The following is a 26,465-nucleotide window of genomic DNA, read 5'->3' as shown; positions in this document are numbered from 1 at the left end:
AAAGGATCAATCTGCGTGCGAGGATGTTTCCTTCTGTGCCGGAAAGAGCACTTCTCTTTGATTTAATGCGTGGGAGATGGACTAATTAAATCCCTCCTCCGCTTGATGGTGTTTTTCGGGATTCTGAACCAAAGTGGGGGAAACCCTAACTTTTAAAAAAAAGGCAATTAAAAGGAGAGAGAGCGCAGAGGGATTGTTCTCTTCCGATTGCCCCGGAGGAGCCCGGCTGGTTGTTTGTTTACTTGCAAAGATGGATTCGGGACGCTCCGTGCGCCTCTTCGCTCCCCTTAAAGGGCATCTGATCCAATCAGGCGCTCGAAAGCGCTACGCCAAAGCCCCTCTGCGCGCCTTGCGCTCCCGGACTCAGCGCGCACGCTTCCATCACATGGGCGAGCCCAGCGGCCGGCCCGAGACTACAACGCCCGGCGTCCCCTTCTTCGCCCTGATCAATGGACCTTATTTGAATAATCTGTGAGCTCTTGGACTCAGGCCAATCAGCTGTCAGGGACCCATGATAAATCGCAATGCATTATTGATAATCATAATTACTCTGACATGCGCATTCCGGTCCAGGGGAGTAATTTCCCAACTCTAGGAATTTGTTGTGAAGAAGAAGAAGAAGAAGAAAATAATTGCTACTATTTTGCTCCCGATGCGTGTGCACCATGTCGAGGCGCAAGCAGGCGAAGCCCCAGCACATCCATTCGGACGAGCAGCAAGCCCCGCGCGCAGCAAATGGTAAGGGCGACACCGCCGGAGCTCGCGGGTCAGTCGCTAACTTTAATTGATGGGCAAAAGAAATCGACGAGGGAATCGGATCTGCGGGGGAGGGGACGGGGGGTGGGAAGAGAGAAAGAGAGGTCGCTTTTGTGCCAGGGGGTCTTTCTCCCAACGTTGCGCGCTGGGGTTGCTGGTTCGCGATCCTTGGGTGCTCCTTTCGGAATCTGGACCACTTTTATCCCACCTTTATTTCTAACGACGGCAGGAACGGATCGGATAATGTGCGTGCTCCTGTTGTTATTATTATTAATAATAATTTTAATATTCTAGGTTGGGACCCGTTCTCTCTCTTCCTCCTCCCCCCCCCCCAAAAAAAATCAGTGTTGGACCTGGCTTCTGATCACTTTAGCTTTGGGGAGGATGAACTCTCAATACATATATTTTTATTTAAAAAGACAACAACTCGGGCTTTTGTAGTGTGTGGGACTTCACCACCACCCCGCACCAGGGGGGAAAAGTTTCTATGGTGGTTCTAAGATCTCTTTAGCATCAACACCCCACCCCACTCCATTGTGTGGGACAATCTTGTCCTTAAATCCCAATGGATGTTGCTGGAAGGTAACTCATTTTTCCTCCTCCTCCTCCCCCCCCCCCACACCTCCAGGAAATATTTCTGGGAGGGATGGGGCATAGGCGAGAGCAACACCTTTTGTAATGCAAGGCTGGCTGGCGGGGGGGGGGCTTGAATATTTCCCCCCACCCTTCCATCTCTTTCCTTATTTGGATGGGTCTCTTCCTCTCTCCTCTCCTGTGCACCAAAAACTTTGGGACGATCTTGGTGTTGGGGTCGGAGGGAGGAGAGCGAGCGAGAGATCGCAATCACTCGGGACCTTTTGTAGCCTGACCTCCAGCCATCTTTGATTTCCGACTTCCTAAAATAACTCCGGTGAGCTAATATGGTGTGTTGGGGGTGGGGGGTGAGCAAAAAGGGAGAGATCTTTTTAACAATCTTCCAGAACTCGTGGGCGCCTCCTCTCTCATTTCTTCTACTACTTCTTCCCCTTTTCCTTCTCTTCTATCGCCGGTGCTTCGTGACTTTTTTCCCCTTTTATAGAAAAAAAGAAATTTGCTGGCTTTTACCTCTCCGGATCTCCTTGATCAAGGGAGGGGCTGCGTGTGGATGTTCAGCGCGGAGCAAAGGGGATGTTGGCAGAACTCGCTCGAAGGCGAAGCGGAGGGCTTTAAATTCCTGGGTGGTGCGAGGAGTTGAGACCGGGATGGGAGCTTGGGGAGCCTCGTCGGTAGCAAGGCGGACGTGGCTGGCTTTACGCGTCCGGGAAAGCTTGATTTCGACTCCCTTTTATTAAATAAAAGAACACAAATCGGAGGATGAGTGCAATAAAACATTGAAAGGGGGTATTTTAAGATTGGTTTATCGATGCAAACCAGAACCTTTGCAATTCAAGTGGGGGAGCAATCCAGCCTTTAGGGAATAAAATTAGTTTTCACAGTGACTTAGATGAAATCCAGTTCCATAACTTGCAGATTTGTTTTAAAGTTGTTGTTCAGGGGCGAATGGAAACATTGGATGCAATCTTGACAGTGCATATTGTGTCTTTTTTTTGGAAAGGTGAGGGGGAACACGTTCAAAATAACCCCCTCCCGGGAAAACTCCCCCCCCCCAATGGATGGAAATAGCTGATAACAATGTATATTTGCGGGGCGCGGGGGGAGGGGACGGTCCTATTCGCGACCCGCAGGAGGTGTGGGGCTTTTCTCCCGCGGTCCTCCGCCTCTTTTCTTTCGAGCCCAAATGTGCGATTGTTGAGTCCGGTTAATGGTGATTTAAGAAAACGGCAAGCTGGCCAGAAGGCAATAAATCCCATGTTTAATGCATGACTGTTTTTCCTTTGTGCATGTGCTTAGGATGGAGCGGGCCGAGGCGGGGCGGCCACTGGAGGTGATGTTTCCTCCGTGTAAATCTCTGCCCGCAGCTGGGGAATCACCTCCGGGGGGCTCCCTTGAAACAAAAGGGTTAATGACGCCCTCGGAGTGGCGCGCTCCGGGAAGGCGGGGCGGGGAAGAAGAAACAAGAGGGTTATCGTGGAATTATGACTTGGAGGAGCCCCTATCCAGGCACCTGGGTTGCAAATAATACTTTTTTTATGTGCAAAACGTCGATCAAGTAATACTTAACTTTGCACCAACGAAGCCTTCAGCATTACTGGATCCCGATACTGCAGAGCTCTGTAACTGGGGGGGGGGGGATAATGGCAGGGCGGAGGAGGATAAGGAGAAGCCCCGCGTGTCACCAGCGCGCGAGTGCGTTATCCGTAGTAAAAACACTCTTTAACTCGCGCGGAATTGTTTGAAGGTAACTTCTGGCCAGGGCGCGCGGGAGGTTGCGTGGGAGAGTTGCTCTCTAGCGCCACCCAGGGGGCTCTGCCGGAGATGCGCCGCCGGTATTGGAAAAAAACGCATTTTCTCTTTATAGGTTCTTTCGGTTTTTAGTTGGGCGCTCGACCCGCTGAAATGAGATGCACACATGGCTAACATTTCGGTCCTATCAGTGGGTAAAACTTAGCTGGTCACAATAACCCTATATTATTTCCCTTTTGCTGCTATTGAGGTTCTTAGAGGCGAAGTTAAATCTGCACGAGCGACCTGCCTCCTAAAGCGGTTTCGGGATGCCCTCCCTGGAACTGAGAATGTGTCCGTGGTGCCCTTGGGGCGAAGTGAGGCGGGCCTTAGTCTGCTTGGTGCCTGGATTGAGAGATTTGTCCTCTTTTTTTCCCCGTCCCATAAAGCAAACTAGCAAGAGCTGTGTGGAAGCCGCTCTGTGCCAAGTCACTTATTCACTTCTTTTGTTTCAGAAGAGTAGCTATTTCTTGGCCTTTTTTGCTGCAAGTGTGATAATAGAATTGGAAGGGGACAGACACCCCAGGGTCATCTAGCCCAACCCCCTGCAATGCAGGAATCTCAGCTACTTTAAAAGAATGCGGACTTTGATAGCGAAGCTACTGAGTTCATTGGATGCTTTTGCATTGGTGAAACAGGTTGTGGTCCTTTAAAGTGCCAGGGAATGCTTTTTTTGTCTTCTGTTGTCCAAACCCCCCCCCCAAAAGCACCACTTTCCGGGAAAGAAACCACAAAGGTTTTGCAACAAATGTCAGGTATAGAAGAGCGTCTGCCTTGCCTGCACATAGGGATGAAAGTCAAGAACCTTGCCTGAAACTTTGAACAGTTTCTGCCAGGCAGTGTGGACAACACTGAACTAGTGATGTGACAAGTGGAAGGTAGTTTTTGTGTTCTGGAAATGCATTGTTAGTTGCGAAGGGAGAGGAGTTGGGTGTTAGGAATGAGGGGAGGGGGAAATGAAACCCAAGAAGGAATATTGTTGCTTGGTACCAAGTGTAGCCTGCCCTCCTGTATTTAGCTGCAGAACAGCCCTGTGAGGTAGGATAAGCATGGTTTGCCCAAGACCCTCCCACTAAGCTATGTAGCTGAGTAGGGGTTTGGATCTGTCCATCCTCACATTTAAACTTGCACTCTCTACAAAACAGCGCGGAGGATGTAGGAGCTTTCTCAAACGAAGGAGAAATGTGATGGAGATCTTCACTTTCCTTTCATATTGTAAGGTAGAACTTTATTGTCCTGGAAGTTCATTTAATAATAGAAAAGAGAGAGTAGCAGGAAGTGTTGGTGGGTGTCTTAAAAACAGTTTCTCTCAGTTCCGTGCATGGATTGCGCATTTAAAATCACAGCAAGAACTTGAATATGCCCATATTGTTCACTTTTAAATATGGAAAGAGTAAAATTTGATCAGAAAATTCCTGCAAAGTTTCCTTCATATGCATAGCAAGGAGGCACAACGAAGCACAACACTTCTATCTTTGGGCTTCGGGGGAAATAAACACAAAAATTGTGAAGCAATCTGAGAACCATCTCAGTGAAGTGTGTGTGTATGTGTGTTTGCAGTTGTGTGGGGTGGGGTTGGGAATGTTGATGCTAACCTAGTGATCAATTAGCAGGTCAAAAAAATAGCAGGTGGGTCACTTGAGAACAATAATTGCATACTGAAAATTAGCATTTCCCCCTTGCATTTTAGCTGCCCATTGTGTTTGATAACAGCCACAAAGCCAAATTCTTTTCTTTTTAATGCTGTGTAGAATGTAGAACTTTTTCTAACACTTAGGAAAGTTCCAGACCTGCAACTTGTGCACAGTTTCACTAAAAAAAGAAGAAGTAATTACTGCTCACTAGTGTGGTAAAACATGGCAGTTCTTTGCTATGGCAGCCATAACTCTTTAGACATGTGAATTGAATATCAAGAAATTCAACAAGAAAAAAGTTTTGCTTTTTAAAAAGGACCAACTTGCATAAATGGAAAGGATTAAGCAAAATAAATACCTTCTGATAAAATGAGCTCTCTTTAAACTTGCGTTGATGATAGATGTAGTGTTTATAGGAGCATCTTGAGTTTATTTTCAACGTGATAAACTGAGAGAGTCCCAACTAAGATTTCATTTCCCCTCTGTGTTCCTTGCCTTTGGAGAAATGAAATCATTTTTAAAGGAAGCAATAGGAGAATACCTGATTGGCAGGGTCGCTGGAGGCGCAAATCATGGGGTGCTGTGCATGATGCCTTGTTCTTCGTTTTCTTCCTCATATTCCCCCTCCCCCGGAAAAAAAAATGCCAGTGGAACACTATATTGGTTGTAGTAATCAGGCCTTTTCTGTGAAACTCTGCAGCTTGTGACGTTTTGACAGAGCTGCTGCTCTAACCTTTGCCTCCTCTTGCCTGCTGTGGGTGGTAAGTTGATGTCAAGCTTACAATTAGGACTCTCATGCAATTGACCCTGGCAGCGGGGCTTTCGGCTGTTTAGCTTCGCCTTAAACACTGCGCTAGTGTTAAGTGTGGTTTGGAGCTGCCTTGTTTATAGTTGAGGGGTCTTGCTGGTGGAAGTAATTGAGTGCGGAAGAAGAAGTGGTCCTTGGCTAAGGTAGAAGTAAGATTTTGTTCTCGCCCCCTTCCCTTTCTCTTCTGGGCACTGAGCCACGATATATGGGAGGTGGGGGTGTCTCTGTGCCCCTTCAATACTGGGAGGGGGCATCATTGGTAGTGGTGGAAGGGACAGAAATTCAGTAGCTGTTTATTTCTCATTGATCTTTAAATGCAAACCTGGGTTAGATTGTAAAATAAAAATAACCTCTTTATGGCTTTTGCAATATTTTGCATAGGCAGATGTAGTGCTATTTAGCAAATGCTTCGGGCAAAAATGCAGGATTGGCCAATAATACTGGGATGGGCAAAGTATTTCTGGTTTGTGCATAGATAACACAGCAGTTGCGATTCTCTTTTTGTGAAATGCCACCCCTTTTGTTCTGTCTTTTGTTGTTTTAAAAACAGTTCACTCTGACTATGAAAGCATACAGGTGTATTTAATATGAGCCAACACAAAAATTAACCCATTTCTGCAGAACAAAGCTATCTTCACTATAATAAATGCCTTTCTCTGGCCTCCTTTTTAATCTCCATGTTAATAGCATTGGAACAGATGTCCAGTTAAGGCTTTCATTTTAAGCCCAGCAGGTAACTAAGGACACTTCTTAAAAGAAGCTTGTCAGCAATCAGTAGCCTTAAAAAAAATGAAATAATCCCCTTTAAAGTTACTTCACATGGTAATGTGAAATTAAAAATAGATAAAGGTAAATCACCCCTGGACAGTGGACAATATAGAATCCTATTTCAAGGCTGTGTAATAGAGAGTATGTACCATTGAAACCTTTGTTTTTTCTTTATAAGTAAACATATTTGGAATCGCACCTGACAACTCTTTGTGTTTTCAGAACAAAACTGCATTTACTTTGTTGCTGTTGTTACAGTTCGAACACAAAAAGGTTCTCCGTAGGACCACCTGCGTAACTGAGTAGTATTGACCTAACTCTAATAATATCTGTGTGGTTGTCTTCAGTCATGCTTGGAATATTGGGAATGTTTTACAGCAGTCCACCCCTCTCCCCCCAAAATCCTCAGATCCCTGTTGTATTAATGGAACACAAGTTGAAATGTCCAACTAAAGAAATTATTCAGAACGGTTACCAGTGGTACTGGCAATGATCTGAATGAGCAGGATAAGTGTAAACTTTAATAGACTTCAACATTAGCCGAACCAAGATCAACAAAACCTTTTAGAAAAGAATTTTGGAACGGGAGGATTCTCAAAACAGTCCAGTAAAGAATCTGCATGCATTGGCCATGGACCGCTGACTTTATGTGGAGGGGGGAATGAACAGCGAGGGGGAAATGAAATGGAGTATTTTTGAGGTTGCAGACCCTACTCACTGCCATTTCTAATAAGCACTGAGTAATTGACTATATGGAGAGGGAGAGAGAAAGGGAAGCAGTCTTAAGTGTGTGTGTACAATGATTTAGAAAGGACACAGTCAACCAAACTGAAGTATTTTGAAAAGGAAATATTTCCTACTGAAATAAATGACTCCCAATCAAGCATGACCCAGCCAAAAATAAGTGCTATATCTGTCTTACAATAAGGTGACATCTTTGGGAATTGCTGTTTATAACTCAGTGGGCAACTTTTAAAGGCAAGGTGTATTAGTGTGTGTTTTAAATCTAATCTGCTACTTTGAAGCATGATAAATCTTCACCACTAATTTGATAATTGCAGTAGAATTTAAATGAGATTATCAACTACACAGACTTGGGCGTGAGACGTGAGGCCTGAATTACTGCATCAGGTCTTATTTTAACATGTTCACATCCATGTTCACATCAACATGTTAGAAGTTACTTTCCATCCATTGTACTCTGAATAATCTAAACGTGCAATCCTGTTCTGGAGGTTTGGCAGATGTAGGGCTTTCGGATTTTGTGAAAGCCCCACCATGCCAGCAGAATGCCACATGTTACCACTATTGTGATGGATAACACCACAGAACAGCTAAAATGAGTTAGAGTAATTGGGTGGGACTTTGGTGACACAGGGTATGAGACACTTAGACCGGATCCTAGCCCTCCTGACCCCAGTTGAAGGTGCAACTTTACAGCTGTGGCATTGGAGCAGACACAATGTGGCATCTTTTGTGGGTTGTGTGAGGGTCATGCTCAAGGAATGTCTCCATCATCACTGAGTTTGCTGGCTTCCTCCATTTGTGGGTGGCATGTGGCCATTGGTTCTTGCTGGAATTGTTTCCAGGGTCAATGGCAGCATGCCTGCTGTTTTCTCCTTGGCTGGCCCCTGATCGATTGTCGTTAGCAGAGTTTTCCGGGTCACCATTTTTGTATTTTGGACCGTGGACCCTCTGGATACGAACTTAATTCGTCCCAGGGGTCCGTACTTACCCCCAAAAGTCCATATCTGGAGGTGCCACTTCTGCGCACGTGCGCGGTGTGATAGAGCGCTTCTGTGCATATACACTTCTGGTTTTCTGCATTCGTAACTCAAAATTACATTACCTGAAGGTAACGTAAACCAAGTTACCACTGTACTTGTGTTTTTCTCCCTCCCTGGCTGAACATGCACTAGAGGCTGTTCCGCCAACATTGTTGTTGTTGTTTAGTCGTGTCCGACTCTTTGTGACCCCATGGACCAGAGCACGCCAGGCACTCCTGTCTTCCACTGCCTCCTGCAGTTTGGTCAAACTCATGTTCATAGCTTCGAGAACACTGTCCAGCCATCTTGTCCTCTGTCGTCCCCTTCTCCTTGTCTTTTCCAGGGAGTCTTCTCTTCTCATGAGGTGGCCAAAGTATTGGAGCCTCAGCTTCACGATCTGTCCTTCCGCTGAGCACTCAGGGCTGATTTTCTTCAGAATGGATAGGTTTGATCTTCTTGCAGTCCATGGGACTCTCAAGAGTCTCCTCCAGCACCATAATTCAAAAGCATCAATTCTTTGGCGACCAGCCTTCTTTATGGTCCAGCTCTCACTTCCATACATCACTACTGGGAAAACCATAGCTTTAACTACAGTGGTGCCTTGCAAGACGAAATGAATTCGTTCCGCGAGTTTTTTCGTCTAGTGAATTTTTCGTCTTGCGAAGCACGAAATCCCATAGGAATGCATTGAAATTCAATTAATGTGTTCCTATAGTCAAAAAAAGTCCAAACAAAGCCCAATTTGGTACAACAAGAGTTTATTAAGTGCTCTTTAAAGTCACACATACTGTAAAGAGCATTTCAAAAATTGAAGGAACAATAAATTAAGTTTCTAAACGTGACAGATAAACATTTAAAAATCAACAAAGTGTACAGTACATTTTCTAAGACTCTGGGGGACAACTCGAAGAAGGTTCCTCTTCCACTCTTTGCTTCTTGCTGAAGAACCCCCTCAACTGTTCCCCCAGCCACCCACCACACAGAAATTCAAATCCAGATTTTTTTAAAAAAAACAGCAGAGTGGCCCAATGGTCACAGAAAATCATAAAAATGCAGAAAAAACCACAAGCTTCCAGATTCTTGCAAACCCCTCCCCAACACCAAGTCCTTGAATTCCAAATACCCCAACCCAAAATCCAAAAACCCCCAAAAAAGTTTTAAGAGTTTAACTTACCAAATGGCTGCAAAAGAAGTTTTGGAAAAGCTTCAAAAATCACCAAAGTCTTTAAAAACCTCAAAAAAGGCTACCACACCGCATTCTATGAGTTGCTCCTCGAAGTCAAGTTGCAACTGTATTAACGGTGTTAAGAAAAAGGAAACAAACTTGCAAGACGTTTTCGTTTTTCGTCTTGCGAAGCAAGCCCATAGGGAAATTCATCTTGCGAAGCAGCTCAAAAAACGCAAAACCCTTTCGTCTAGCGAGTTTTTCGTCTTGCAAGGCATTCGTCTTGCAGGGCACCACTGTATACGGACCTAACATAGCAGTGCCTTAATACAAGTACCGTGGTACCTCTGTTTAAGCACAGCCCTGTTTATGAATGGTTTGGTTTACGAACTCCGCAAAATTGGAAGTAGTGTTCCAGTTAGTGAACTTTACCTCTGTCTAAGAATGGAATCCGAAATGTGAAAGGGCACCGGTGGTGGGAGGCCTCATTTGGGAAAGCGCGCCTCAGTTTAAGAACGGTTTCGCTTTAAGAACCGTCTTCCAGAACGGATTAAGTTCATAAACCAAGGTACCACTGTACAGAGTTGTTTCATAAATTTCCCTGCTGGGAGTACTGCATTCCAGGTCTTCTTTTGGAGAGAGGAAAACAGAACCTGATATTCTGCAAGCACTGGATATGGGATTAAGAAGTCTTAGTTTGAGGCATAGATATATACAGTGGTACCTTGGGTTACATATGCTTCAGGTTAAGAACTTTGCTTCAGGATGAGAACAGAAATCACGCTCCGGCGGCACGGTGGCAGCAGGAAGCCCCATTAGCTAAAGTGGTGCTTCGGGTTAAGAACAGTTTAAGGTTAAGAACAGACCTCCGGAACGAATTAAGTACTTAACCCGAGGTGCCACTGTATGTGTGTTTAGCTATAAACTCCCAAATTGGAGGTGTGGATGGGCCTAGCATGTGCTCCTTTTCTTTTTCGTTCACACACACAGGATACCTGTGGTACCTTGGGTTAAGTACTTAATTCGTTCCGGAGGTCTGTACTTAACCTGAAACTTTTCTTAACCTGAAGCACCACTTTAGCTTATGGGGCCTCCTGCTGCTGCCGCGCCGTCGGAGCACGATTTCTGTTCTCATCCTGAAGCAAAGTTCTTAACCCGAGGTAATATTTCTGGGTTAGCGGAGTCTGTAACCTGAAGCGTATGTAACCCGAGGTACCACTGTATTCACATTTCTATAAAGAATGTTGCACTGTTAGAGTAGCCGTGTTTAAGCACCTGCTCTTCAGTCTGGTGACAAATCAGCCAAACTGCACAACTTCCAAAGTACAGGTAGTGGTTAGTGGCCTGGGTTTTTTGGCAACCAAGAATGGGTGGTAGGCTATTGTGGACTTGTGAGAAGTGGTCTCCAGCTGCTCTAAGATACCCTTTCTTTGCAGAGAAGTAAGACCTCTCTCAAGCCAACAGTTTTGCTGAACAGTTGCAAAGGTGAAGGGGAGAAGGGTCATATGTCAGTGGGGGAGTGGCACTAGAGGTCCCAGGAACAGTGGGAGAGTGCTATGGCTATGAACTTCTTCTGGGCTTCCAAAATGTGTCTTTTTTGCCACCATAGAAAATAGGATGCTGGCTGGAAGATATGCCTTGACAGTCTTCCAGGTCTTATGATCGCTTATGTTTCAGGAGCAGGTCTGAGAATTGAAAAGTAACCCTGAAAGTGGTGTCGAATTTGCATGGGGGAATTGCAAGCCAGATCTTCTCATCAGCTTTTGTCCATTGAACTGGATTTCTAAAAATTAAAACCAGGGTGGATAAAAATCGATGGTTTTTAAAAATAAATAAATAAAAATCAGATTTTTTAAATTTAAATTGGATTTTTAAAATAAAATGCTTTTGGCGAAAAAATCTATCTAAAGACAGTATTCTATTTATGTTACATTGTAGTCCAAAGGCTATTCATCAGGAAATAAGGATTTGTTTTAAGTTTTTCAGGTGTGCTAAAACTCAGTCCCCTGGTTTGTTTGTGTGTGGTTTTTTTTTAATTAACCAGTTAACAAACATGGATACATATGCTATAATGTTGCTGTTTTAGTTAAACAAATTGTTTAAATTGTTATTAAGGAAATGATTATTTTTCTCCTTCCAATAAAGTACAGTGGAAAAGTTGTCCAAATATAAATAGTTAACTTATTAAACCTCACAATAATTTCATAATTATCTGTCTATGTATTTCTAATAGTATAACTAAGTCAGTAATTTTTGATATAACTGTAAAAACTACTCTGAAAATTGTATTACAGTGGGACCTCAGTTTAAGAACAGTCCTGTTTACGAGCGATTCGGTTTACAAACTCTGGAAAGCCGGAAGTAGTGTCCCGGTTTGCAAACTTTACCTCAGTCTAAGAACAGAATCCAAACGGTGGAAGGGCACCGGCAGTGGGAGGCCTCAGTAGGGAAAGTGTGTTTCAGTTTAAGAACGGTTTCGGATTAAGAACGGACTTCCAGAACAGATTAAGTTTGGAAACCGAGGTACCACTGTACTCCAAAAATGAAACCTTCATTTGGTTGTAAATATTAAGATTATACCAGCAAGAATGAGTCTTTCTGTAAAAATAAAGATTTACCGTATTTTTCGCCCTATAGGACGCACCTAGATTGGGGGGGGAATAAAGGGGAAAAAATTATTATCCCCCCCCCCAGACGCGGGGCTGGGGAAGCTCGGGCTTTGGCAGCTTTGGCATCGCTCTGGGAGCTTGTGGGGCTGGGGGCGGGGAAAGCGGAGCTTCCCCCAGCCCCCAGAACAGGACCCAGAGCCATGTGCAGCTTTGGCATCGCTCTGGGAGCTTGCGGGGCTGGAGGAGGGGAAAGCCCTCCGCCAGCCTTCTAGCCAAGTCGGGGGACAGCGGGAAAGGCGTGCTGCGCCTCCCGCTGTCCCCCGAGTTTGCGGGGCTGGCGACGGGGCTCTCCTGAAGCCTGGAGAGCAAGAGGGGTCGGTGCACACCAACCCCTCTCGCTCTCCAGGCTTCAGCGAAAGCCTGCATTCGCCCCATAGGACGCACACACATTTCCCCTTCATTTTTGGAGGGGGGAAAGTGCGTCCTATAGGGCGAAAAATACGGTAAATCAAGTCTTACTGACTAGTGATTTAAATCAAATCCACCCTGATTAAAACCAGTGCACCATAAGCTGTGATTCAAAAAGTCGGATGGACAGGGCAATAACATTGGATTTGGTGAAAGTGGCCATACTTTGCCTATTATAACCTAGTGGGCCAAGCTCCAAAGCATGGTGGGTTCCAGTTGGTCCACACTGGCCACAAGCTCTCCATCCCTGAATATCTATACTTGCGGTGAAAATTTCCTTTTAAAAAAACCAACCAAATGTTTGCAAGGCATCTTCTTCTGCTATTTTCTCAAGCATGAGCTCTGTAGTAAGACATTTATTACTGAAGGAAGATCTTCAGACCAGACTCTGGTCCCAGATCATATTCCTCTGTGGGTGTTTAGTGGTGGTAGTTCAAAGAAATGTTTTTCAAAAACTGCTTTTTCCACCACTGTGTGGGAACCCATTTTTGTGTGTGTGTGTGTGTGTGTTAATGCATGAACTTCCTGTTGAACATTTTCCATAAAATACCGTATTGATACAAATGATTCCATTCCTGCACATAATTTTGAAGACAGTGAATGTGCTTTTTGGGCAACATGTTTGTGACGGTGAACCCACCTTTAACTTGTTTTTGCCTTCAGTGCTTAAAATAGCACCTCCATTTTAAACAAACAAACAAAAACCCCACCTCTGGTTTTTGCTTGCTCATAAATCTGTTCTGTTGACTACTATTGTGGGATATTTCAAAACCTAATTAATATTGCAAAGCAAGCTGATGTAGACTTTGCTTGGCTGGCTTCTGGCTACTATTTAGGAAAGATTCTCCTTTCTGAGAGTTCTGCTTTGTGTCACCCTTGCCTAGATGTTGACTGGGACCCCAGCAAAAAACCCAACCAATATATTTCATTATTGAGTGAAGAGTAAACATTTGGGAAAGCTAGTGAAGAAATTTTGTGACGTCATTAGAGGAACAGGGTATAAGAGAGGGCCTTCACCTCATACACCTCATAGGAATTTGCTTTTAAGGGAGAGGTGCGTGAATTGGTGGTCACACAACTAAGGTAAGAATGAAGTCAACTGTGATCTGGACAGGGAGGTTGAAGCCATTGTGATGTACAGTGGTACCTCGGGTTAAGAACTTAATTCGTTCTGGAAGTCTGTTCTTAACCTGAAAGTGTTCTTAACCTGAAGCACCACTTTAGCCAATGGGGCCTCCTGCTGCTGCTGTGCCGCCGCGGCTGCACAATTTCTGTTGTCATCCTGAAGCAAAGTTCTTAACCCGAGGTAATATTTCTGGGTTAGCAGAGTCTGTAACCTGAAGTGTATGTAACCCGAGGTAACACTGTAGTGAGGAGACCCAAGTTCAAATCCCTACTCTGCCATGAGTGTCATGGAGTGACCTTAGACCATGAGTAGGCAAGCTAAGGCCCGGGGGGCCGAATCCGGCCCAATTGCCTTCTAAATCTGGCCCACGAACGGTCCGGGAATAAGCTGTTTTTACATGAGTAGAAAGTGTCCTTTTATTTAAAATGCATCTCTGGGGCATTTGTGGGGTCTGCCTGGTGTGTGCTTTTATTTAAAATACATCTTTGGGTTATTTGTGGGGCATAGGAATTCATTCATTCCCCGCCCAAAAAAAGAAATATAGTCCGGGCCCCCAGGAGGTCTGAGGGACAGTGAACCAGCCCCTTGCTGAAAAAGTTTGCTGACACCTGCCTTAGACAGTCATTCTCTCTTCCCAACCTTACTTTGCAAAGTGGTTGTAGTGACTCATTCTGGAGGGGAGGACCCCATCCTGCACTGTCCAGGGGCAGGATAGAAATGGAGTGAGTGGGAATGGATAAATGTCCCTTGCCAGGGGAATAATGTGCAGGTGCTGTTAGGTCTGCATGCATATTCCATTATAACTGCATGGAAAAACAGAGTTGCTATCTTTGTGGGTGTGGGGCTTTGGGGGGGGGGAATGCATTTTTGTGCATATTACTAGGCCTGGGAGCTGCATTGCAAAATTCAGAGAAGAATGAACTTCAAAGGTGATAGCTCTGTTTTGGTTCTTGGATTGCTTTGGAAAGTGCAAAGTGGATAGTGCAAACTGCTTCCCTTCAAATGCAGATTGAATCCAATTTCTCTCTACCCCTAGCTGAGAGTGAGTACATAATACATCTTAAACAGGATGAAAAGTGCTGATTCCTTTCAGCTTACTAGGGTGGGGTGAAGGGAAGGAATTGTTCTCCTCTCCTCCTACTGGTGGGCATTTAAAAAAAATCAGACTCTGTACTTCCAAAAAAACTCCAGTTGTCTTGTCATATTCCGATGCTGTACAAAGTTTCAGATTAGCTTGATGCACAATGACCTAATGATTTTAACTTTTAATGTAGTAAATCGATTGCAAAAGCCCTTTTCAGACATTCTCTGTGTTTTAATTGAATGTTGTACAGTACTGAAGAAGAAATGCTGTGTCCACAGCAGCAATTTCTGCTTCGACTCTGCATGTGTTTCTTGAGAAAGACCTCTACCTGAGCCCTTGAGGTGCAACCTTGCAATAAACATCTGAGATAAACATCTGCCCTCCTCCAGTCTTTCCCCTCCATAATGGAGTGACATGTGTTTTTTTGTAATTTCAGGGAGTTTACAAAATCTCCTTTCTGTTGACGGTGTAAACACCCGGGATCTCCACATGGGGGAGCATCTATAAGAAAAACTAACTTGAGGGAATTTGCAGTATAATACCATAATGTTGGCTATTACTTAAAGGGGGGGAAGAGTTTGTATGGTCTTCCTTTCTGTATATAAGGTGGCACAGAGATGAGGCATCTCATTCTTGCACTTGCAGGTATATGTGAATGTCCAACTTGGTTGTGTTTGTGGGTGCATTTGATTCCTTCATGGATAAGTGTGCTCTCCTGATGTACGTCATTCCTGTTCAGAGAGCTTTTGCAGAAATCAAATCTTTACAGGATCAGGCTGTAGCCCAAATAGAGTCCAACCCCATACAGAGATAGGAAGCCTGTGAGGCATGAGTTAAATAAAGCCACACTGCCACAGGTGGATTTGGGGAGGGGGGAGCTCAGTGATGGTGGCTGATGGGACTAATCAGGTGTAAGGCACCAAGGTGAGCAGTGGGTAGAGCCAATGACTGGTGGAGCCAACTAATTCTAGTTTCGCCCCCACCCACCTAGAATCATAGAGTTTGAAGGGACACCGAGAGTCAATAATAATAATAATAATAATAATAATAATAATAATAATAATAATAATTTATTTGTACCCCACCCATCTGGCTGGGTTTCCCCAGCCACTCTGGGTGGCTTCCAACAAAATATTAAAATACAATAGTCTGTTAAACATTAAAAGCTTCCCTAAACAGGGCTGCCTTCAGATGTCTTCTAAATGCAGGAATCTTTTGCCCAATGTGGGGCTCAAACACACGACCCCGAGATCAAGCGTCTCATGCTCTGCTGACTGAGCTATCGCAGCAGAGTGGGGAGGAGGCTGACAGGTTGTAAATAAGAAGGCAGGCAAGTGAGAACAGACTGCGACTGATGGGGGCAGCACCCCATTCACCTGAGCAAACCAGCCTCCACTGATGGGGTATGTGTGTGTTGCTGTCAGCGCACTTTGAGTTGCCTCTTACTTTGAGCTGACCCTGTATTGCACACCTGGACTTCTTTAGCCTACCTGTAGACATTGGAATCTGGTATTGGAAGGCAATTTGCATGGATAATGTACTCTGTCATTGCATAGCTAATAAGAAATACTTTAAACTGGGGTGGTAGGGAGCTTAGCACCCAGATTGCTTTGACATGTGGCAGCAATGGGAACTGGATTTGGGTAAAAGGGATTGAAAATCCTCCTTGATTGCACCTTGCATTTCCAATGTGCAAATGTCTTGGTCTACTAGCCGCCTTTTCCCAGCAGAGACATCTGATTGCGCTTTTGTTCCTGTAAAAGAACCTTGCTCTGAGACCCCTTCTCTCTCTCTCTCTTTTTCTTTCTGATGTCTCTTTCTAGGGAGTCCACAAGACGTCCCAGGTGACAGAGGGGGCGAAATGAGTTCCAAAAGGTGCCGGACGGAGGAGACCAACATCTGCGAGAAATGCTGTGCAGAGTTCTTTGAGCTTTCCAAATTCCTCGAGCATAAGAAAAATTGCACTAAGACTCCACCTGTCCTAATCATGAACGACGGCGAGGTCACGGTGCCCCTGGAAGACTTCCCTGACAGCTCCTCGGGGAGTTTCCCCAGCAATCAGATGGACAGTCAGACGGCCAAAGGGAGCCCTGCCAAGAGTCACTCTGCTTCTGCGGAGAAGAGAGGAGAGAAGGTCGGCGCTGAACCGGAGGGAGGGATGTATCTCAAAACGGAGCCCCCTGTCGCTCCCGCGGCTCATGAGTTGAGCTATATGCCCAAACCTAAAGTACCAAACACTAACGTGACTTTGCAGTCCATACGTGGCACTAAAGTGGCTGTCAACCAATGTACCTCGGAGACCGTGTCTCCATCCATGGCTGGCCTCAACGCCATCCCCATGATCCTTGAGCAGCTCGTGTGCCTACAGCAGCAGCAGCTCCAACAGATCCAGCTGACGGAGCAGATCCGGATCCAGATTGCCATGATGGCCCCCCACATCCTGCATCCTTCAATAGCTGCTGCCGACCCGCTCAAAGCTTTGGGAGCCCACATGTCCCAACAACTGTCAGCTGCCGTGGCATTAATTGGACAGAAAGCTGGGAACCAAAGCCTATCCCTGGAATCCTTGAAGCAAGGCAAACTACCTCATTCGAGTGCCGGCATGCCGGCCGCTGTCTCTATGGCCGGCGGGCTCACGCCAGCAGCTATCTCCTTGAAGCCCGACACAATCAGAGGCCTGTCGGGCGCCATCTCCCGCTTCCCGAACCCTTTGCTACCTCAATCGTCCAGCTCGGTCATCTTCCAAAACCCACTTTCGGCCATTTCCCCAGCAGCGGTCGACCCCTCGAAGAAGGCGAAAGGGAAGCTGGCCACCCTCAACATGCCCGAAAACAAACCAAGCCTGGAAGAGCCTTCCTCCTTCTTCAAACACAAGTGCAAGTTCTGTGGCAAAGTCTTTGGCAACGACAGCGCCCTGCAGATCCACCTCCGTTCGCACACGGGCGAAAGACCCTACAAGTGCAACATCTGTGGCAATCGCTTTACGACCAAAGGCAACCTTAAAGTGCATTTCCAGAGGCATAAGGACAAATATCCCCAAATCAAAATGAATCCTTACCCTGTACCGGAACACCTGGACAACATGCCCACCAGCAGCGGCATACCCTATGGGATGTCTGTCCCGCTGGATGAATCCAACCTTATTGTAGACACCAAGCCCATCTTGACTGCACTGCCTACCTCTGTAGGTGCCAGCTTACCTCCACACGCTTCCAACTTGGCAAGCAGCAAGGATTCTTTTGCCGGTGTGCTTCTGAGTGACATGCAGCCCAGGCCTTCTCCGGAAAGCGAAGGTGGGTCTTCATCGGGTACGGCGAGTCACGAGTCGGGAGTCGAGCAGAACAGGAGTTCCCCGCAGGCCGGCTGCAGTGCAAGTGTGTTTCATGTGGGCAGAGCTGGTGAGCAAGGCTCCGAAACGACAAAGCTTCAGCAGCTAGTGGAGAACATTGACAAATCCGCGTCGGACCCCAACGAGTGCCTGATCTGCCACCGAGTCCTCAGCTGCCAGAGCTCCCTCAAGATGCATTACCGCACTCACACGGGCGAGCGGCCCTTCAAGTGCAAGATCTGTGGCCGCGCCTTCTCTACCAAAGGCAACCTCAAGACGCATTATGGAGTGCACCGCGCAAATACCCCCTTGAAGATGCAGCACTCCTGCCCCATCTGCCAGAAGAAGTTTACCAATGCCGTGGTGCTGCAGCAACACATCCGGATGCACATGGGCGGACAAATCCCCAATAGCCCAGTCCCAGAAAACACACGGGACAACACTGAGGTGGAGGCTACTGTAGCTGAGAACAACGGAGACCCGTGTTGCCTGGAGGATAATGTGGAAGCCATGGATACAGAAGATCTGGAGTCACAGGATGGCCTAAGCCACTCTTCCAAGCCACTTGCCCCATGTGGTACTCCAGGCGAGCCTACGAGTTCTGTTTTCTCCAGCATTTCAGCCCTGGAAAGCCAAATGAAGATGGTGAACTCCACCTTGTCCTTGCAGCGCCAAAGCAGCCAGAAATGCAGCGATAATGGCTCAGGACAGAGCGATGGTATGACCAATGACTCTTCCTCAGTAATGGGTGATGCAGACTATCAGAATGGCAGCCGCAGTCCTGTTGCCTCTGATTCAGCTTCTTTCCCAGCATTGTCTCCAGCCAACAGTCAAGCAGAGAGCCCCACATCCAAGTCTCCAGAATTTAGCATCCAAGAGGACAGTGCAGCGGGAAGCAAGGCTGAGGGTCCCGAAACCCACACCACGGGTCCTGAAATCCGTCCCGTGGAAAGGGATAGTGCTTTGGATCTAACGTATGGCAGTATTGGTCGAAAGATTATCAAAGAGGAACCTGGGTTGCTCTTCCCAAATGGAGAATATGGTGAGTCTTTCTTTCTTTCTTTCTTTCTTTCTTTCTTTCTTTCTTTCTTTCTTTCTTCCCCATTACAGTTACTGCTACACATCTATGGGTGTGTGTTTTGGCTTCACAGCTTGCTGACTGTGCCTGGCTAGCAAGTCTCTTGAACCAGGTATGGAGAAGCAGTGGCATTCCAGATGTTGATGGACTACATTTCCCATCAGCCCTGAGCACTGGCTGTATTGGCTGGGGCTGATGGGAGTTGGATTTCGACCATGTCTGGTGTGCCAGAGGTTCTCCCAACAATGTGGTACAGAAAGGGAGCACCCAGCCTGGGAGACTTCCAGGTTGGAGAAATGCTACAGCTGCTCTCTTTGTGGAATTGGTATTGGTCTTTCTCTGGATCTAAAGCTAAGCAACATGATGGGAGGCTTGAGAACAATCCGATGTCCTCTTGCCATCAGATGAGCAAAGTAGAAGTCAGGTAACCACTGCCTCTGTTTCTTTGCCAGCCTTCTGCTTCCTCGCCATCTGTCTGCCCAGTTTGTCCCAAATTCCCAGTGTCTGTAAAGCATCAAACCTAAATGTAATCCTAAAGACATGCACATCTAATGACACAACCCAAGATACTTAAACTAGTTTCCTTGAGACAGGAGCAGTTGGGTGGTTTATTTTCTTTTTCTCCCGTTAAAGAGTGCTAGGGATACATGAAGGTGTCTTGATTGAAGAGCCACAGTACTCTCATTGATGGGAGAAAGGAAAAGTTTGGTTTCTTGTTTCTTCCAGAGCCCCAGTTGCTTAAAATGGCTTGACTGTATGGCTAAAGCAATGGCTTAAGAAGTAATGTGAAACTTCTGTGTTGCCTGCCCTACCCCCTCAGGAGGTGCATATTTCATAGAATCGTAGCATTGTAGAGTTGGAAGGGACCCAAGGGTCATCTAGTCCAACCCCCTGCAATGCAGGAATCTCAACTAAAGCATCCATGACAGGTAGCCATCCAACCTCTGCTTACATCCAACTATACACCTTCAGGTGTCTTTCTCTTCACACGAGTAACCTTTTCAATTAAAATAGTCTCACAATTTTCTGTTGAATTTGCTGTTGTTGTTCATTTACAAAGCTTCAAATTAATTTCTCATTCATTTGGGAGGAAATGTAAGATAAATTTTCAGCACAGCACTAATTGAGATCATCCCTGTCATGCCACAAGGTCATATATACAGATGATCTTGGTGGCTGCTTTTATTGGCTGTTGAATCTTCTCTTACGTGAGATGCTCCCACCCAATCAAGGATGATCCCTGTGTTATATCTTAACAGTGCAACAGCTGTCACCAAGTCGCTGGCCTGTGGGTGGCATTTGTGCCATGCAGATAACCTAGGAATGATTTCCTTCGCTGTTGTTGCCCCTCCCTCCCTCCACCAGGGCCAGCAGTAGCACAGAAAGTTCCCCATAAAGCAGCCATGTGGAATTAATCTTCCTGTGTTACTGGTGCTGTGTGGGACTGGAAACAACTTGCTGCAAAGGCAATAATATCAAAGAGCCGTACCACATTAGACACCCAGACGATGCTAAAAGCTGAAAGATTGAAGGCAAGCAAAAGCAATGACTTCTTTACACAGTTGAATTCCCTTCCACAAGAGGTAGTGCTGGCCACCAATTTGGATGGCTTTAAAAGAGGATGGGACGCGGATGGCGCTGTGGGTTAAACCACAGAGCCTAGGACTTGTTGATCAGAAGGTCGGCGGTTCGAATCCCCGTGACAGGGTGAGCTCCCGTTGCTCAGTCCCTGCTCCTGCCAACCTAGCAGTTCGAAAGCACATCAAAGTGCAAGTAGATAAATAGATACCGCTCCGGCGGAAAGGTAAATGGCATTGCCGTGTGCTGCTCTGGTTCGCCAGAAGCGGCTTAGTCATGCTGGCCACATGACCCGGAAGCTGTACGCCGGCTCCCTCGGCCAGTAAAGCGAGATGAGCGACGCAACCCCAGAGTCAGTCACGACTGGACCTAATGGTCAGGGATCCCTTTACCTTTAATATATATATATATATATTCATCTCTCTATATATAGAGAGATGAATTCATGGAGGAAGGCCATCTCCTATCTCCATTGCTGGGAATATCAGTAGGGCAGGTTGCTGTAGTGCTTACTTCCTGTTTGCAGATTTCCCACGGGTGCCTGGTTGGCCACTGCGGGAATAGGCTACTGAACTATTGATTCTTCAGTCTGTTCTAGCAGTTGCCTCTTCTATGTCTTGTCAGAAGCATTGTAAAACCATCTCCATTATGGGTGGGTCTAAAAGAGTTGGGAGTTAATGCCTAATACAACAAAGCTATTATAACATCAAACTTTCGACATACGTCTTCTTTTCATCAATTTTTTTTAAAACATCATTGAAAAGTACTGCAAACTTAGAAAAAGACGTCAAAACCTGTGCTTAGCGAATACAAATTTAGCAAAATTTGTATGACACTTAATTGTCATTGAAGCCTCCTTTGTTACCCACCCAAAAGCAGGAGGGTCTCTCCCACCCCCCTGTAGGTCTGGAGACAGGCATCCATTTTAAAGGATGACATTTGGCATTGGGCAAGCAGATTTGCCCTGCCTTTCCTGCAGCCCTGAAGCCCACATGCTCCTCATGATCTGCTCCAGAAGGTCCCCTAATCCTCCAGAGCAGATTTTGGGGTGCCTGTGGAGCTGCAGGGTAGGGGAGAAGTCCATCTAGTCCAAACTCCTGTGACCAACTGGATGGATGCACAGGGGAAGCTCGCAAGCTGGATTTGAACCCCAAATGCTCTATTTCCTCCTGAAGTTTCCAGCATCTGATACTGCGGGCTCCCTCTCATGAGTGGGGACAAAACAGAACCACCAGGGTTAGTTGCCTCTGATAGCTTCATCCAGCATTAATTTTTCTAACCTGCTTTTAAAGTCATCCAAGTTGCTGGTCATCACTGCCTCTTGTGGGAGAGAGTTCCGTAGACCTAACTTCGTGCTGTGAGAATAAGTCCTTTCTCTTGTCTGCCCTGAATCTGAGTCCCATGGCATGAGTGGTAGTCTGTTTGGCTGGTGGACAGACCCTAGAATTCTATCCAAAGAGAGGTTTCCAGGTACACATTATTATTTTTTGTCCTGCTCTTGTAAAACAAGCCACTCAGCAGAATGCATATACCGACGGCAACCAGCTATCCTATTTACAAATGACCTTGTGCTTTTGTGCATCTGTCTCCAACCTAAGCATATGATCATATGGTGATTTGTTTGCATTTGCTCAGCTGGATTTTGCGTGTGTGTGTGTGTTTTAAAAAAAAAGTCACTAGGTCCTTTAGAAACATTGAATCAGGCTCATCGCATTTAAGGTACCAATGCGTTCTCTGTCCCCCTTTTGAAATTATTCTGCAGGTCGAAACAGCATCCACCCTGCTTTTGTCAGAGCGCCGCCAGGTCTTATAAAAATGGAAGTTCCTAGCGATCGCTCCATTACCACGGCCCATTTTATTGGCCCCCATGTGTTGTCGTCCTCTGGGCCTCTGCTGGTGCCGCCCCCTCGCCGGACTGCGAAGCAACATATCTGCACTACGTGTGGCAAGAACTTCTCTTCGGCAAGCGCCCTCCAGATTCATGAGCGGACTCACACGGGCGAAAAGCCCTTCGCCTGCACCATCTGCGGAAGGGCTTTCACCACGAAAGGGAACCTCAAGGTGAGCCGAGGAGGGAAAGCACTGATTTGTATTCAGGCGCAGAAAAAATGAAGTATTGATCCCTCACTTTTCTTTCTCCAACCAAAACGGGACTGCTAGTGGTTGCTGTGGGAAAGCCAGAACAGCAGCAAACTTCTGAAGCTGGAACTGGTACTGTGGTCAAATGTGCCACTTGTCTCCTCCTTCCTGGGACCTTCCAAATGTTCTTGAGCTAAAACTCTCATCATCCCTGACCCACTGGCCATGCTGGCTGGGTCTGAGGGGAGTTGCAGTTCAGCAACATCTAGAGAACTACAAGTTCCTCTGCCCTACTTTAATTATAGTCCAACATGAGTCCCTCTGTTGGGGTGGGGAGTTGGGGCCCACCATCAGCAAGCCCATATGTGGCAATTGTGGCAATTGTTGTGTGGCAATTTATAGTCAATTGTGGATGTTCCTGCTGCATTAGTTATCAGTTGTTATTTTAATGGTGCGCTTTAATTAATTTGTGATTAATTTAAGTAATCAGATTGATTTAATTTAATTGTGATTTATCTTGATGAGAAGAGGGGCTCAGGTGGACTTAGTGTGAATACCTTTGCAATCCTCCTTTTAAATGCATTGACTGAGTTGGAGCAGAGCCAGTGGCTGCAGCCCCTCTTCTCTCCATGTCTTGAATTTGACTTTGACGTAGAGGACCACATTAAAAGGGCTTGTCTTTGTGTTGTAAAATGCCTCTTGCAGAGCTTCCTAAAGCCCACAAGAGTCTTAACTTCATTGACGTTCAGAAGGTTCCTGCTGCTTTTAGCTCTTGCCGGGAAAACCCAGCACAGAGAATGTACCATGTTTGTGGGGGTAGGGAACTTCCTCTTGCCATCTGTCCCCTTCCCTTTTAATCGCTTGCCTCTTTAATCTCTTGCATCTGTGTAGCATCGTCATTCCTGGGAGCACAGGGCAAAGTGCTTGGGGTTATTGCACTTTTCACTATTAACACACCCGTGAAAGCAGCTTGAGCGAGTGATGGACTTTGCCCAAGTCACAGTTCTGTGGCTGTGGTTTGAAACTCTTTCACAATGTAAATGCTTTACCCATAGCTCCCATTTGCATCTTGCCAATGGATCGGTTAGAAGTGGAAACATCATTTTGATATTTTCCCCTCCTTCCTGTCTCTGTTAAGGTTCACGTTGGAACTCACATGTGGAACAACTCCCCCAGGCGTGGAAGAAGACTGTCCATCGACAACCCCATAGCTCTGCTTGGAAATGATCCCAAGAAGGTATCAGAGATGTTTCCCAAGGAGGTTGTTCCTGCCTCGGTCAGCCTCGATCCCTCAGCATGGAACCAGTACGCTGCAGTCCTCAGCAACGGCTTAGCCATGAAAGCCAACGAGATCTCTGTCATCCAGAGTGGCGGTATACCTTCTCTTCCAACCACAATTGGGGGAGGTCCGGCAATCAACATAGCAATGAATTCCGCCACAGTCTCCAAGATGGATGGTTCCCAGTCTACGACTGGTTCAGAGATCGAGAAGCCTGGCAGCACCGCCACAGACACTGTGCCAAAACGCCAATTCCCTCACTTTATGGAGGAAAACAAAATTGCTGTCAATTGAAAGCCAAGAAAACTTGAGAGGAAGCAGAATGGATTTTTTTAAAGGAATCACTATAGAAACATATATATATTATATTTTTAAGAGATTACACCTCAAGTATCCTTATTTTCCTATCAATGTGCAAATGAGTCTATGGTTGTCTTTGTAAAGAGTTGCCCAGAGTACAATCATGCTGGTTTTGTTTTGTTTTGTTTTTTTGGGGAGGAGAGTCTATTTAGGGCTCTCCTCTTTTTTTCTTTTCTTTTTTTGGAAAGATGCGGGTCTTGCAAAGTAGTTCTTACATGGATGACTTTAATGTGTAAAACGTTGCCCGTTTTACAATGTGAAAATCCAAAACTGATGAACATATATACCTCTTTTTGTTTCGTTGTTACGGCTTAGAAATCAATTGTGGCTTCGAGAAGAGCAGGGTCAAATCAGTTGGCCATTCAGAGAGGGACACAGGGAGTTTGGCACTCCTGGAATTCATGACTGATATGTGGAAAATAATTATGCGGGTAAATATCCAAGAATGCCACCCTTTTAGGATAGTACCTTTTGTGTGTGTGTGTGTTGGTTTGTTTTTAAATGTGGTTTTGAATGTAATATTACTATAATGCCTACTGGACATGCAGATCCCACTTTACTCAGAAGAATGTGTTGTTGGATATGAAAATACATTTTTAAACTGGCACTGTCTGTTTAATCCACGATAAACCTTAAATACCTTGTACTGGTGACTGCTGCTTATTTAAAAACTACATGAATGCATGCACGCCATCAAGATAACTGCCAAAATCCTGATTTTGCAGTGCATTGCTGTTCCACACCCACTGCCACCCCCAAATATGCCACATTGCAGGGAGGAAGTTGGGAGAGACTCACTGAATGAGCAGGAGGGTAAAAGCTTTGTATATACTGTCGAAAGGGAATTTGGATCCTTTGGGGAGGCTGAGTTTGGAATGTTCTGCTGGGAATCTCAAAGGACTGCGTTTTGGAAGCAGTTCACGTAGCATGAGGAAACCTTTTGCCTGTTCATGCATATTTGATTTTCTTGGGAAATGTCTGTATCAAGATTCTGTATTTAAAATGAAGTAGGAGGGGGATGAGGGGTGTTCTAATTTGCTAAGACACTTCCAATTCAGAAATTCAGGGTGCAAACCACCCAGATGTTTTATCTGTATGGACTTCCTGTGGTGCATTTGGAGTTTGTACAAGAGAAATCTAGGGTTGCTTGCAGGGGCGGACAGCTTCCTTTTTGACTTTGTGTATTTGCATTTGGGGGGGAGGGGAAAACAATCCACCCCCCCAAAAACCCTGATGGCATTTGTGTTTGTATGAAGGTTACTGGGATGGCCCTGTGGATTCTAAGTTATCTACCTCATTATTATTATATTATTATGTTGTTGTTCTTTTTGTAGTGCTGAGTGTCTATTTTTCTATCAAATAACCACTGTATTAAACTTGAGATCCAAGCAGAGGCTACTGTGCACTATTTGAACCCAAATATGATATGCTGGTAAGAATGTCTGATGATGTCATGGTTTGTTTGTTTGTTTGGGGGCTTTCCCCCCATAACCCCTCCCCTCCTCGCTTCTGCATAATCTCTTTGTGGATGTGAAGCTACATTGGAAAATAGAGCTTAGTATTCGGTATTAAAATGACTTGGAATAAACATATGGCTTCTCCCCCACCCCCTGAATTCAAGGGTCCAGCTGTGCTCATGTGGAAGGCTCATGAAACAATGTGGATTCAGTAATAATAATAATAATAATGAAAAAATACACTTTACTTGCACCATGTTGTTGCACCTGAACTATATTGTGTGTGTGTTTCTCCTCTCAGTTGTTGTTGCTTAGGATCAGTTTTTTGCCAAGTTGTGCCTTTCCTGCTGGACTTCGTAAAGAACACAACCCTGTTTACACTGTAAAATGGATCTTGTTACATTGAACATGCCAAAGGTTCATCCCAATCATCAAATGTCTCTTCTGAGTTGCGAATGTATGGACTTTTAAGGAAATACTGTGTAGCTTTTTAAAAAAAGAAAACTTATCTACTGAAACGTTTCTGTTGATGTTACGAAAATAAATTTGGGATGACTTTTTCACACTTAATGCATCTAACTTTCATTTTTGTGACGTTTATACAGCTCTTTCAGTGCAACAAGGTGCTCCATAACCAATGCTCAGTGTATTTATGCTTTAAACAAAAAGAAAATCTGCACACAGGCTATTCAGATTCTGGGAATTGTATAAATTCTGCCAAACGGGGTGCCCCCCCTTTC

General features: G+C 45.5%; 1 protein-coding gene across 5 annotated transcripts; it reads left to right on the top strand.

The window, feature by feature from the left end:
* Window positions 1–569: 569 nt before the first annotated feature.
* Window positions 570–26,290, top strand: SALL4 (spalt like transcription factor 4). 5 transcript variants are annotated; one of them, XM_082225864.1, is made up of 4 exons: window positions 570–738; window positions 16,390–18,936; window positions 22,313–22,611; window positions 23,768–26,290. In XM_082225864.1, the coding sequence occupies exons 1-4, from the start codon at window positions 666–668 to the stop codon at window positions 24,200–24,202; spliced, it is 3,354 nt and encodes a 1,117-aa protein (XP_082081990.1). In that variant the 5' UTR covers window positions 570–665; the 3' UTR covers window positions 24,203–26,290. The 5 variants fall into 5 exon arrangements, with proteins under 5 accessions (XP_082081990.1, XP_082081993.1, XP_082081991.1 ...); XM_082225867.1 differs by lacking the exon at window positions 570–738 and adding an exon at window positions 943–1,001; XM_082225865.1 differs by lacking the exon at window positions 570–738 and adding an exon at window positions 1,301–1,338.
* Window positions 26,291–26,465: the final 175 nt, after the last annotated feature.

This window comes from Podarcis vaucheri (assembly GCF_965113315.1).
Source record: "Podarcis vaucheri genome assembly, chromosome: 6".
NCBI classification, from domain to species: Eukaryota; Metazoa; Chordata; class Lepidosauria; order Squamata; family Lacertidae; genus Podarcis; species Podarcis vaucheri.
Note: the sequence above shows the minus strand (reverse complement) of the source record. Positions and strands in the feature narration are given on the sequence as shown.